The following is a 13,787-nucleotide window of genomic DNA, read 5'->3' as shown; positions in this document are numbered from 1 at the left end:
ATACTGACCAACCTAGATGTGTGCTGACATTGTGTTGGAGCAGGTGTGTTTGTATGCTGATCATAAATATCCATCCAATAAAAAAAATTCAAGGTACACCTGACCAAAATCAGAGGGGCTCAATCATTTTAAGTGTAAATACGCTATAACAAAAATGTAATATATTGCAGCTTATCAGTCCATCAATGAAGGGGCTGCCTTAGTTTTCTTTTTTTAGAAATAAAAAAAAATAATAAAAAAGAATAAATAATTCTCCAAGGGTGACTACACTTACTCACTCCACTGTATCTATGGATGGAGCCAGGGCCTTTTTTTCAGCGGGAACGCATGGGAATGCAGATCTGGCACCTCCAGCACTTAATGTATATAATGAGAAGGGGTGCTGGGGTGTGCTGTAGGGTCTATTGATGCTGGCCGATGGGGAACTATTGTTGCTTCAGGGGATCTATTTTTGTGGGGGGTCTATTGTTTCTAGGGAAGTCTATTGTTACTGGTGGGGGCAGGGGCGGACTGACAACTAATGGGGCCCCCGGGCAATAGGGGATCATAGGGCCCCTGTGTCCTCGCCCACATTCAAACCACACCCAAAAAAGCCTCTGAAAGGTACCAGGGGCATCTCATGGGGCCCCCTACTGACCCTGGGCCCTCGGGCAGTGACAGAGTGCTTGAATGGTCAGTCTGCCTCTGGGTGGGGGATATATTGCTGTTAGGGGTGGGTCTTATGTTGTTGGTGGGAGTCAATTGTTGCTGGGAGGAATCTACTGTTTAAGGAGGGGTCTATTGTTGCTGACTGCTGGAGGATGTATTGATGCTAGCTGTGTGAATATCTGTTGTTGCTGCCAATGGTCTATTGTTGTTGTAGGGGTATTTTGTTGCGGGGGGGTCCATTGTTGCTGGCTGCAGGGGATCTATTTTACTGATTTTCTTGTTATGATTAACAAATTCCATACAAATTACTTAGCACCACAAAGTGATACTTTATTCTGTATTTTTTAAATGGTCTGTACTGGGAGATGGGTAGAGGATGGACCCAAGGAACAGTGCTTGGAGGTGGGTAGGGGCGGAGACAAGGGATAACTTGGAAAGGGAAACTTCCTGTACCAATTCTCTGAAAAAGCCCTGAATGTAGCTATGGTTGCCAATCAGACTGGACTTTAAACATATCTGCCTTGGTTCATCTCTATTATATAGGGATTGATTGGGTTTAGTAATATATACAAGAAAGAGAAATTTGTTGTTGCTTCCAGTTCATCTCAAAGGGGGGGACTAGGACACTGCATTTCTGCAGGATCAACACAGATTTTACTGCACTTGCTAAAAATATTTTCAACCTAAAATGAAAAGACTAATGCAGCTACCATATCTAAGCTTTAGTCAGACAAAATAAATTAAATGTTTGTTTGTTGGTTTAGATACACTTTAATGATTAGCAGTGGAAGCAAGTAATCCCGTGTATGCTTGTATTTCTGGCCATTCTCTATTACATACTGATCAAAAAAAATAACCCAGATAAAAGCATGTATGAGAATTGAATTACTTTTCCTTTATGACTAATGGGGTAAAAAATACCGTACTAATATAAAATAAACAGACACTATGACTGTCAAGTCTATAATTTAAAACTGCACAATGTATAAAATGCAAATGATCCAAGCTCATTTCACCAAGAACCCTTTTATCAAGTGCGTTGTGTTTATTGGTTGAATTACTTTAATTTGTCATGTGCATTATATGACAAAAAAAATAACATTGTGGTTCTGTAAAGAGCAATCATTTACGGTATAGTATGTGATAGTAATGGATGACCTGAGGCCCTGCAGCTTCTGAGGAAATATAAACTTCAGCAAACGCTGGCAGGGAAAGCTCTAAAAACAGCATCATATTCAATAGCACTATTCCTTCTACTGTTTAGTACTTCTGATGTGCAAAATGGAAGTAGTGAAAATGTTTTTAAACCCAAGCACACTAAATACTGTATGTTGTTGGACATGTCAAAAAGATTAATCTATTTTACGGTTAAATGTCAAAACATTGTTTTCCATAGTTTTGGAAATAACAACATATACATATCTTTTTTTTCAAAATCGACATAAACAGAAATTGACCTGATATGTTTGGATGGAGTGGAGATGGATTAAAACCCCTGTCAGTTTTTATTGCTGTCTGTGCCCCCGTTGTGGAGATTCACTCTCTCTATTTGTCCTCTTTACCATTAACATTGAAAGCGAAAGTAAAAGAAAATTCCAAATTTTGGGTTGTCCCCAGAAAGAGGGGAAATCTTCCAATGGGGACACAAGTTTTGGTGACCTGGGGATGAGAGGGATTTCCTCTCACTTCCTGTCTGGCTATGGGACAGGGAGTGAACGGAAGCCTCCACAGTGGGACACAGATGGCAAAAAATAACCCCCCATTGCTCTATCCAAAATTCTTAAAAAAAGTTTTTCCTACAGTTCTACTTTAATTACACAACATTTGACCCAGTTGAAATAAAAGAGTAGGATAAGGGAGTGGGTGGAGGAAAGAGTGTGGGGAGGTAAGGGTCTTGGAATAGTGGGTTGTGTATATTATGTGTACTACATAGGTGGGCTATAGATGGGGAAAGGATAAAGAAGTGAAAAAATATCAGGTGAGAGTAGTTGGACTACTGAGCAGGTCCAAGAGGTATGGTTAAAGCTCCCCAAATGTCCACATCCACAAAAGCATAAGGGAGAGTAGACAGGCATGTAATAGGGGACTCGAACCAGAACCATATACCATCTTGTCATGACCTTGTTGCTGGTTTTGATGGTACAAAATTTTGGGAGCTAGACTTAAGTTTCCCAGATTTGATTCCATTCCTCTTCCTCAATAGATGTCCTTAGTATATGTTGGGAGATGGATTAGGGAAAAATATTTCAGCTGTGTATATATCAGCAATATCAGACCCAGAGAGTGCAGATCATCTCTACAACATTGTTCAAAGGGTGTGAATTGTAGGGGACCTTCTGTGAATTTGATATTACATTCTAGGAATGGTTTCATCTGATGATATCTGTAAAGTCCTACAGGTCGCAAACGATAAGTCTGCTGCAATGAGTGCAATGACTGAACATCTTTAGCTATGATTAATTTGAAGGTTCGAGTCTCATCTTGTTGTACCCATGTTCAAAAACTAGAAGGAGAATGGTATGCTGAAAAGAAAGCTGGGTTATGAACAACTGACAAAAGAGGCTTATGTGGCAAAATCAAACTTCTGGAATATTTATGAGCTAACAATTTATTGTCCAGGATGAGGAGGGAGATTGGTCTACCTTTAGACCAGGAGGCTGTGTCAGTTTGGGGATCACAGATGTATAAGCTGATAGGGTCACCTTCCTGAACATCTGGATAATATAGAAGGCTTTTGTGAACAGTGGAGTAAGCTGGTCAGTAGACGAAAACCTGAAGCCTGTATTCTAAAAACTATTCTTGTACAATGCAAAATGTCATGTCTGTCAGAAAACACTCATTTAGGGTCCTGAAAGTGTCCCAATTTTGTGTAAGAAGAGCAATCAGTGTGGGAAGAGTAGCACTATAATCTGTCCAATGTACATGCGGAATATTTGCATGTGAGATCAAAGGAATGTTTAAGAGAGTCAGAAAGATCAGATCAATACGAAAGAAAGTATTGGCAGTAAAACCTGGAAGCTCATTGGTTTCTATGCAGAGATGCACAAGATGTTGCACCCTTCCAGATTTAGTAAATAAACCCCAATGTGTCCACCTTTTCTAATTTTTAGTAAATGATGTAGCTGCCATGCATTACATGACAAAAAAAAAATTGATAGGCTCTTGTACTACATAATTGTTAGTAGATTTAAAAACAGTTTGTTCATACAGAATATTATTATTATTATTATTATACAGTATTTATATAGCGCCAACAGTTTGCTCAGCACTGTACATTACAATGGGAGACAGTACATGAGACAGCACAGTAACAATACAATACAATACAATACACAAGGGGTTCGAGGACCCTGCTCCTTGGAGCTTACAATCTAGGAGGGAGGATACAAAGTAAATGGCCAATAGACCCATCTAACTCATGTTTTTGAAATATTTTTCTTAATATGTTGTGAGGGCATCATCTTTAATGATTCAATATGATTCTCTTTTGAAAGGTGCACAATATGATAAAGTATGTATCTAACAACTTGGATGGTCAGTAATTGAGCCAAATAACCGTTTTGCTCCATCTAACCCAACTTTACGCTTTGAAGCATAAAAATTACTTAGCTATCCTAATTACAAAAAAGATAAGGAGTCCCAAATGTATTTAGACAAACTGGTTCATATAACCAGCTATTGTGTATAATACAGATTAATATTTTTTCATTGTTTCTTCCAGTTATTATACCACATCATTAAATTCATAATGACTTCAGGGTGTAGTTATGGGAACCAAACAATTCTTGTAGACTTGTTCCAGCAGATTATACTTGTTTTGACAAAAGCATACTATTAAAACCTGCTTTTGCTGTAATGTTACAGTTTTCATGAGGTGCATATTTATTGATATTGTTTACGACAAAAATTAAATATATATACATATGTAACCAGTACATTTTTATAGCTGTTGAAAACCCGAGGCTGAGTTGTCTTGTTCCATTCTTTAGTAACATGATGAAAATAGCATAAACTGTAAAGACCATGCAGAGTATATAAATTTGAGTCAGCACATTGACTTGAAAATAATTTGCATCTCATTACAGGTTATTGTGGAAAATATGAATGTCTACAGTTGCAGTATAGAATGTTTATTACATCTTTTCTAAACTAATTTTGAAACTCTTGATAGCTCTGTTATGCCTCCACCACCATAAATTATGCATTATGGAAATTAGAAATGTAACATTGTTCAAAGAGCTGCAGTGCAGTGCTGCATTGTATTTACAGTACACTGCTTGGCATAGACCCTATACTCAAATTGACCATAAGGCGTATGTTCTTTAACCCTTTAGGTAAACTGTTTTTTTTTCCATGCATATACATGACAAACTTAAAGTTTACCTAAACTTTTTTAAAGTTTTGAATGGAATGTAGAGTGGTTAGAACCTTGTTAGTTTTTTTGTCATTGTCTTTATACTTTTAAGCTAGATTAAATCTCTTTTTTTGTCACTGCCATTGAGTCTGAAAGTGACAGAATACCCAAAATTTTAAGTTGACACCGGAACAGAAATAGAGGGGAAATGTACTTGGAACACTTTTTCCAGTGACAATAATTTGATAGACATTTTCCCTCACGTTGAGAAATTACATTTCACTTCTAGTTGCATTTCATGCTGTTTATTTAAATATATTCCCAGGGATCTCCAAAGTATGGCCTGCGGGCCACATTCAGCTCTCTACAAGATTTTATCCAGCCCCCAGCTAGGATCAGTGGTGCATACTCAGTATGCACTGATTGAAGGTTAAGGTCAACAAAGGTTGCCTATGGTTGCCTATGGTCTGTGCTTCTGAAGGGGATAGTCTGATGGTGACTCAGTTGTAAGGGGAAATCTGATAGAATTAATGAAGTGTAAGGGGGAATCTGTTGGGAATTTTTTTGGCTTGTGAATAATAATAATTATTATTAATATACAGTAGCCAATTAGCCACAAAAGATTTATATTCCCTCTGTGCGCCAACTCCTTGCAAGTCCTAACATTACTTGTAAAAGCAACAATGGCATCATCACTATTCTGCATATACTCTATGCAGATAGCAAAATTGTATGACTATTCTACATATTCTCTAGTCAGATAGCAAAATTGTGGGTGAACTCAAGTAGTATAAACTTTTGAAGGAAACTCCTGCATAGTAGCAACAATTACTGTACAAATCTGAAAGAAGTACACAAAGATCACCAAGATTCAAGTAGGAATACACATGGCTAATGCAATTAGACAATATTAGTTTTGCTCAGATTTCTGCTTTAAAGTAATAATACCCATAAAATGTTTGTGACATGTTATATAGCAGGATCATATAATAATGAGATTTGATTGTGGTACGCAATATAAACTTGGAAAATCTTAGTATTAGTAAGGACTCATTCATTGCTGGTGGAGAAACTATCCACATGTTTTTGCAAACAGCCATGGCCAGCAACGGCACAGCTAGACTTTATTACTTTCTACAAATTAATAGCCAGCGCCACCGCTGTTCATATATAATCATTTCTACAATTGGTTAAATGCAATTAGGGACTCTGACCTGCTGTTAAAGCAGACAGCTTACATCCAGGTATGGTGTTTCTGGTTGTGTGCAATCTGGATGCAGCTAATTGTTCATTTTGTATGTTACCATAGCACAGTGCTGCTTTATGCAGATGCAAGGTTTAGACACATCTGAAGGCAGCAGCCTATCAGCCCTCGCTCACCTGTCTGAATTAGGCCTAAACTAGATATGTTTCTGCTGATTAAGGTCTTCCTCATCTGTCCTAGTTTGAGGCGCTACCATGTATCCTGGAAAATGTCAGCAACTGCCCAATTAGCATAAGTGTGCGGTAGTCAGGGGAAATTACAGCTTCCAATTGGCAAATGCCTTATTGTTGCTTTAGGTGGTCAGACATTTAGTAAGTAAAATTTTGTGCAACTCTATTGAGTTGAGGTTTCTCAGCTGTTCACAGAGCTGCTACTGGAAAGAAGAACAAATTGTACTTTCAAAGATGTGTTTGGTGCATGCAAAGCGTTGATGCAGCTCTACTAGAGTTATGTTGGATACACAGGAATCAGATGCTCCACAGATGCCCATGTATGTTTACTATGAACTCTACTGTAACTCACTGGTTTTGTTTTTAACGTGGATGCACATGGCATTCATTAGGTCATATACACGTAGCCTATATCTGTACCAGATTTATTGCTTGAAGCAGTCCTATTTTAAAGTGCAACTGCACCCAGAATATGGGTATTAAACTATTTACACATTCTTAACAAGCAGTAAAAGAGCTTTAAAGCGACTCATCCATAACCCCTCTAGCCTGTTTTATTGTAAAGTTATTACTTTTCAAACATACTGAAAGACCACAACAAAGACTTCAAAGTTGGGTTTCTGTTAGCTTGTAATAACTTAGAAACACCTGTTGTTTGCAGTAGAGGGCTGGCAGCTAGCCAAGATTCTGCTCTGCAAAGAGAAAAGCTGAGGTTTCATTACCTGTGTTGTGAAGTTTGAAAAATAATTACTCCACAATGCTTATAGACACAGAGGTAAATGGTGGCTTGTTTTATAGAGCCTTCACTGCCTGTTCAGTGTGCATGATCTAGACACAGGTTCATTTTAAGATTATTTACATCCAGTAAACATAATATAATAATAAGACAAGAAATACTGGTTCAATATAGTATTAAAAGCTTAGAGAAATAACAAAATACAATCTAGGAAGTAGCCAAGAAGCTAATAAGGCCTGGCACATTTGATAAAGAGCTGTTGGGTTTGCTCAGGATTTCCAAAAGAAAGATGAGATAAGTGAGGGCATAGAGGGTATGCTTGAAATTTAGTACCTGTCTGAGGTAGGATTCTTCCATTGATGTACAAAATGCAAATGCTCAGATATATCGCTGATGTCCAAAAAAGCCACATGTTGGCAGGTGGTGAGTTCAATTGACTCTACCTGTTTAATATAAATACAGAATAAACACAGTTAATGTTACTTTCCTACTTTGCAGGCCCTAGTAAATATGTTGATTTTACTATTAGCAAATATTTTAAAGGAGTAGGTGCAATGTTTAGATCTATCTGAGCAGTTATGATTTTGTTAAAAAATTATTTCCCGAGTGACAGTTGTGTTATACAGTTGTGGCCAAAATTATTCAACCCCCACTGAAATTGAGTGTTTTGGCCAGTTTGACATTGCTTTTGATCATTCAGTCATCTTGCTTACATTTACATTAAAGAGGCACTTGTAGGTCAGACAAATATAACATAACAGTTATAATGAAATAACCACAAATGTCTTTTCTGTGCTCACAGCATTATCAGTTTTATTCAACCCCCAAGTGACATTCAATCTTAGTACTTAGTACAGCATCCTTTTACAGTTATAACAGCTTTTAAACGTGAAGCATAGCTTGACACAAGTGTCTTGCAGCGATCTACGGGTATCTTCGCCCATTCTTCATGGGCAAAGGCCTCCAGTTCAGTCACATTCTTAGGCTTGCGCACTGCAACTGCTTTCTTTAAGTCCCACCAGAGGTTCTCAATCGGATTTAAGTCTGGTGACTGCGATGGCCACTCCAAAATGTTCCAGCCTTTCCTCTGCAACCATGCTCTAGTGGACTTGGAGGTATGCTTGGGATCATTGTCCTGTTGAAAGGTCCAACGTCTCCCAAGCCTCAGGTGTGTGACGGACTGCATCACGTTTCCATCCAATATCTCCTGGTACTGAAGAGAATTCATGGTACCTTGCACACGCTGAAGCTTCCCTGTACCTGCAGAAGCAAAACAGCCCCAAAGCATGATTGACCCTCCACCATGCTTCACAGTAGGCAAGGTGTTCTTTTCATCATAGGCCTTGTTCTTCCTCCTCCAAACATAGCGTTGATCCATGGGCCCAAACAGTTCTAATTTTGTTTCATCAGTCCACAGAACACTATCCCACAACTTTTGTGGTTTGTCCACATGGCTTTTGGCATACTGCAGTCGACTCTTCTTATTCTTTGGAGACAGCAAGGGGGTACGCCTGGGAGTTCTGGCACGGAGGCCTTCATTACGCAGTGTGCGTCTTATTGTCTGGGCTGAAACTTCTGTACCCACATCTGACAAATCTTTTCTCAGTTCCTCAGCAGTCACACGGGGACTTCTCTCCACTCTACGCTTCAGGTAGCGCACAGCAGTCGAAGTCAGCATCTTCTTTCTGCCACGACCAGGTAGCGTTTCAACAGTGCCCTTTGCCTTGAATTTGCGAATGATGCTTCCTAAGGTGTCTCTTGGTATGTTTAACATCTTTGCAATCTTCTTATAGCCATTGCCCTTCCTGTGAAGAGAAATCACCTCTTCTCTTGTCTTCCTGGACCATTCTCTTGCCTTCACCATGTTTGTAACCACACCAGTAAATGTCTAGAAGGAGCTGAGTATCACAGTCATTTTAAAGCTGCCTAATTGGTGCTTATTATGCTTGATTGCTGCTCGGTGACATCCACAGGTGTTTTCAATACCTGATGGAAAGCACCTGTATGAACCTCTGTTCTTCAGAGTGGTAGTCTTTAAGGGGTTGAATAATTGTGGCAATGAAGAAACCACATAAGAACCATTTACTACTGTATTACATAAACAATTGATGTCATTTTAGTTGCATTTGGGTAGTTACAACGTCCTTGTAGGATTTGATTCTGAATACAATTCCAAATGTACACTATAGTCCCTAAACCCCTTTACAGCATTGGGGGTTGAATAATTTTGGCCACAACTGTACATTCTATATACATTTAAACTGGGAATGAAAAAGTAGATGATTTTAAAACCAACCTGAACTGGGGAAAGACCATTAAACAGCTACCCCCTTTTCAAGCCTCATTATTGGCCAGTAATGCTGCTTACCACTGTGATCGGCCAATAGTGAGAAAGGGAGGACATGGCCACACTCTTCATCCAGGAAGCTGGTTAAATATTTTTATACCAAAGTGCCTTTAGATGTGGAACACCATGGGATTAAGGACCTGTAGGTTCCTGCTGCCTGTTGCCAATATTGAACATATGTGCTTTAGGTTGGTAATTTCCAAATGTGTGCAATGCTTCCCTTTGTGCCTACAAAACACTAAAGTGACCCAGTGTCTATTAAAATTTCACTGAAAGTCTCCTGCCACAGAATCCAATAGAATGCAATCCATTACTCCCGGAAGTGTCAAATGCCAGTGATAAGGAGAGCTAAAACAGAGAGGAGGTAGGAGACATAGACTGCAGGAGAGGCAGTCTATTGCAGGAGACCTTTAGAAAGATTACTTTAGAGACTGTCTATTTGAAGGAAACTTATTATGAGAGAAATACGTAGGTTGCTGCTAATAACCTTTTTTGGAAAATATCAGATACCTAATGGTCATGATGATTTTTTGACTTCAATACTTTTTGATGCACTGTACCTAATAGGCACCTGTCAGATCTCAATTTTACAAGGTCTAGTGCAGGGGAGTTTCTCTTCTTTCAATTGTAATTGATAATACCCTAAGTAGACCATTAGAAGAGTTAATTTAGCTAAATTAGCATATAAATGATCATTAAAACTTTTCCAACCATCTTGAATAAGTGAAAGTCATCTGCTTTGGCTGTTACCACTCCACATATGGAGAGATTGTTGCTTGGCTGTACCAAAATCAGTATATATGGCCAGCATAGTGGTACCTCCAGGTGTTCCTGGTTTCCTCTCATACTTCATAGACATGCTGGTAGTTTAATTGGCGCCTTTCCAAATTTTGTGTATGTATGCATGTGAGATAAGGAACTTAGACTGTATACTCCTTGAGGGCAGGGACCAATGTGAATGTACTCTATATAAAGTGCTGCATAAATTGTTGGCACAATATAAATAACTGTAATAAATAAATAAACATGTTGCAGCAATTTAATACCAATTATAAGTATCTTTGTGTGCTCAGAGAAGGAAAACTGTCTAATGAAAGTGTATACATTGAATATAATTGCTCTTGAAACTATATGAAGTCTCAAATGCTGCAGGGGTGTCTTTGTACTTAATTTGTGCTGTACATGCAAGAAACACAGTGAAGTCATGGCAGAGACTAATTCCATTGTGGTATTTTAAAGTGTTTCAAACAGACCTCAGGCTACACAAAGGAATGTAAAGGAAAGAAACAGGATCTGGATTCCGAGTGCATTTTCTATCTATAGGGGCAGATACAGATTTGCACTTAATGAGTTTGTAGACAAACTACTCTACAAATCTAAGTTTGAATATACATATGCATATTTCTTAACTAGTTCACACAAAATGGTAAAGAAGAAGTTAATAAAGATATTTAATGTGTCACTAGGTGATGAGCCTGACCAGACAGGTCTCCTACCTCAGTATCGGCAAGTACATACATGCTAGGATTTCCAGCTGCACACTTGGACCTATGCAATACCCGGGGCCTTGGGCGTACAACCTTTTTTCTCATAACGCACAACTTGTTTAGAAAGGCCAGTAAGTGGGTAGAGAAATGTCACTGGAAGGGGAGGGGGAGACTCATATGCAAGCAATTAAGCAACATGAAATGTTTATGAATCAAAAAGCTTTTTAATGCATTTGATAATGCTGCAATTAAATGTACTAATGTCTGTACAAAAGGCTATAGAAAAAGAAAGGGTGATATAAAAAAGAAAGTAACATCTGTTTTTACCCTTGGTTGCTGATTGATTTTTATTGGCTACTTCTTTTTTTTACCTTTAAGGCCAGGTTACCATTTATTAGTTATAAATGTTTATATAGCACCGGCAATTTACATATTGTACGTTCACATCAGTCTCTGCCCTCAAAAGCTTACAATCTAAGGTACCTATCTCATATGCCTATAGACCCATACCTTACAATTTACCTACCAATCATGTCTTTGGAGTATCTGAAGAAACTCCCTCAAGCACAGAGAGGAAATGCAAACTTCATGGAGGTAATGTCTTGGTTGGGATCCAGACCCAATGACCCTAGTGCTACAAGGCACACATGCTAACCACTAAGCTGTTCTTTTTAGTTATGTCACATTTGCCTGCCAGTTTTCTTATTAATGTAATGTACAGTATGCGCTAATCTTGATCAAACTTTATAGGCATATTCGACAAGACAAAAAAATGTTTTGTTTTCATTGCTCTTATTTCAGTGAACTGAGATCTGAATGGCTACTATAGCTTACTGCACACCATGACTGTGCTTTGCACTTCTGTACTGAATTTGTTTGCCTGCCTGGACTTTGATTACAACAACCTGCGTTTTACCCTATAAAAAAGAGACTCCAAACAAGATGCATATGACTTCAAAGCTACATAAATAAATAGTTCCACCAAAGCTTATTTTCATTTGCTTGCAAATTCCGGCAATATATTTTCTTATGAAACACCAGAGAGTGTACACAACTCAAAAAATCAGGCAGAAAATAGTTGCTGGTTGTACAATGTGCTCTGATGAATATAACATAGTCTCCATTTCCTTTTTACATGCAGCAATCCCTAAATTCCCTGAGCTGGCAGATGTGATGTAATTATTTTAGCAGAGACTGTTTCCATAGGAGGACCTCCAGAAAGAGGCACATGAAAAGGCTAGCTAGGACGGTTGTGTTATTACACTTTGACTTTAACCATTGATATGAAATGACTCATTCTAGCAAATTGTTCAGTCGATGTGGCAAGCAGTAAATCAAAAAAAATCTTAATAAACTCCAATTTAGCTTAAATAGGGTAATGAATTAACCATTGCATGCACTGCACATAGTAGGTGATGTATAGATCTTTTTTAAATCCTGCCAACTTAATCAGTTTTACAATAATGTTATCATACTGTTATTAAAAGTAGTGAGACGTCACATTTCACGTTAATGGTGAAACTGCAGAGCCTCCTAAGTTATAAGTCAAGCTTACAGACGTCTCATAGACTAATATTAGAAGCAAGAAGTAAATCACTCATCACAGGAGATCCTCTTTGTGTCTGATGGTGAGTGGAAGTAACATGCCCATTCAGAACAGGAGATGCTGCCCATCATAAGTGTGGCCATTGCCCTTTGTCTCTGCCAATATACAGGGCACACATCAGCCAAACTCTGCACTCAAGACTTACCTCTCTATGAAGCTGACCTTCCTCAGACATAGGATTTTGAATCCATATTGTAGAAAAAATCCCTTGAAGCTCAGCAATATTCCCTGTGTGCTGAAACTTCTCTTTCAGTCTTCCCTTCCCCTCCCGTCTCCTCCTCCTTTCTCAAACTTATTTTCCTCCCCTCTTCTCCAAACTCTCATCCCCCTTCTCATCTTACTATCTCTCAATCTGTCCATCTGCTTTTCTTGGTTTGCTTTTATCTTCCCTTCCTTCTTTTCTCTGCTGCTCTTCCGTCAGCTTTCTTTACTGGTGATCTAATAGTTTCCACAAATAATACAAATAACTTTTTTGTATAGGCTGACTATACACGTTAAAGTGGATGTAAACTTTAACAATCATTTCTCTTTTTTGCACCCTTTTGGTCTGTTAAATATACCATTAAATATCCGTTTAACAAGTGCAAAAATAGGATTTCATCCAGTCAGTAATCTTGTGAGCTGATAACATCCTATATTCTGCTTCTGGACTGGTATCAGTTACCATTGTCCCTTTATCTCTGTGGACTAGAAAACACCTCCTGCTGTTATGGAGAAGAGAGGGATGCGTTATTTAGGGCTTTTTTACACCTGCAGTATCCTCTGCCCAATTTCAGATCACTTTTCATCCTCCTCGCTGCCTGGTATAACCCTATAAATGCTGCACTACTATGCCACAATCATGTACATTGCATGTGGTTGCAACGCATTAATCTCAGTTGGCAGGTCTGATAGGCAGAGACTGATTAAGGAGAGGATCTTCTCCCAAAAATGAGTTTTCCACAATTCTATGCGATCTGGACACAAGCAGGAGGTAATTTGGATATTCACTTGAAGCACCTATTCTGGCTACTACATTGGTGGTTCCCTGTGCATTCACAGTCTCTGCATCCTACAGCAGCTGCAGCTTTAGGATCTGTTAACCTAGCCCTGAGTCTCCCCAAAGTTATATTGCATCGCCTGGGCATGTGAGTGCATATATTGCTGTTTTTGTTTTTAATATATAAAAATAAGCT

The 13,787-nt window shown here is 38.6% G+C and overlaps 1 protein-coding gene across 6 annotated transcripts in view; it reads right to left on the bottom strand.

Moving 5' to 3' along the window:
* COL16A1 (collagen type XVI alpha 1 chain) overlaps positions 1–12,883 on the bottom strand; it is a 295,727-nt gene extending 282,844 nt beyond the window's left edge. For all 6 annotated transcript variants that reach the window (XM_089673859.1, XM_089673860.1, XM_089673863.1 and 3 more), the window contains exons 1-2: positions 12,758–12,883; positions 7,506–7,615 (exon numbers count right to left, since the gene is read on the bottom strand). In XM_089673859.1, the coding sequence (XP_089529985.1) occupies positions 7,506–7,584 (79 nt within the window). In that variant the 5' untranslated portion in view covers positions 7,585–7,615; positions 12,758–12,883. The remainder of the gene's footprint in view (positions 1–7,505; positions 7,616–12,757) is intronic.
* Positions 12,884–13,787: the final 904 nt, after the last annotated feature.

This window comes from Staurois parvus, unplaced genomic scaffold, assembly GCF_062004578.1.
Source record: "Staurois parvus isolate SC_StPar_1 unplaced genomic scaffold, SC_StPar_1.0 ptg000145l, whole genome shotgun sequence".
Classification (NCBI taxonomy): Eukaryota; Metazoa; Chordata; class Amphibia; order Anura; family Ranidae; genus Staurois; species Staurois parvus.
Note: the sequence above shows the minus strand (reverse complement) of the source record. Positions and strands in the feature narration are given on the sequence as shown.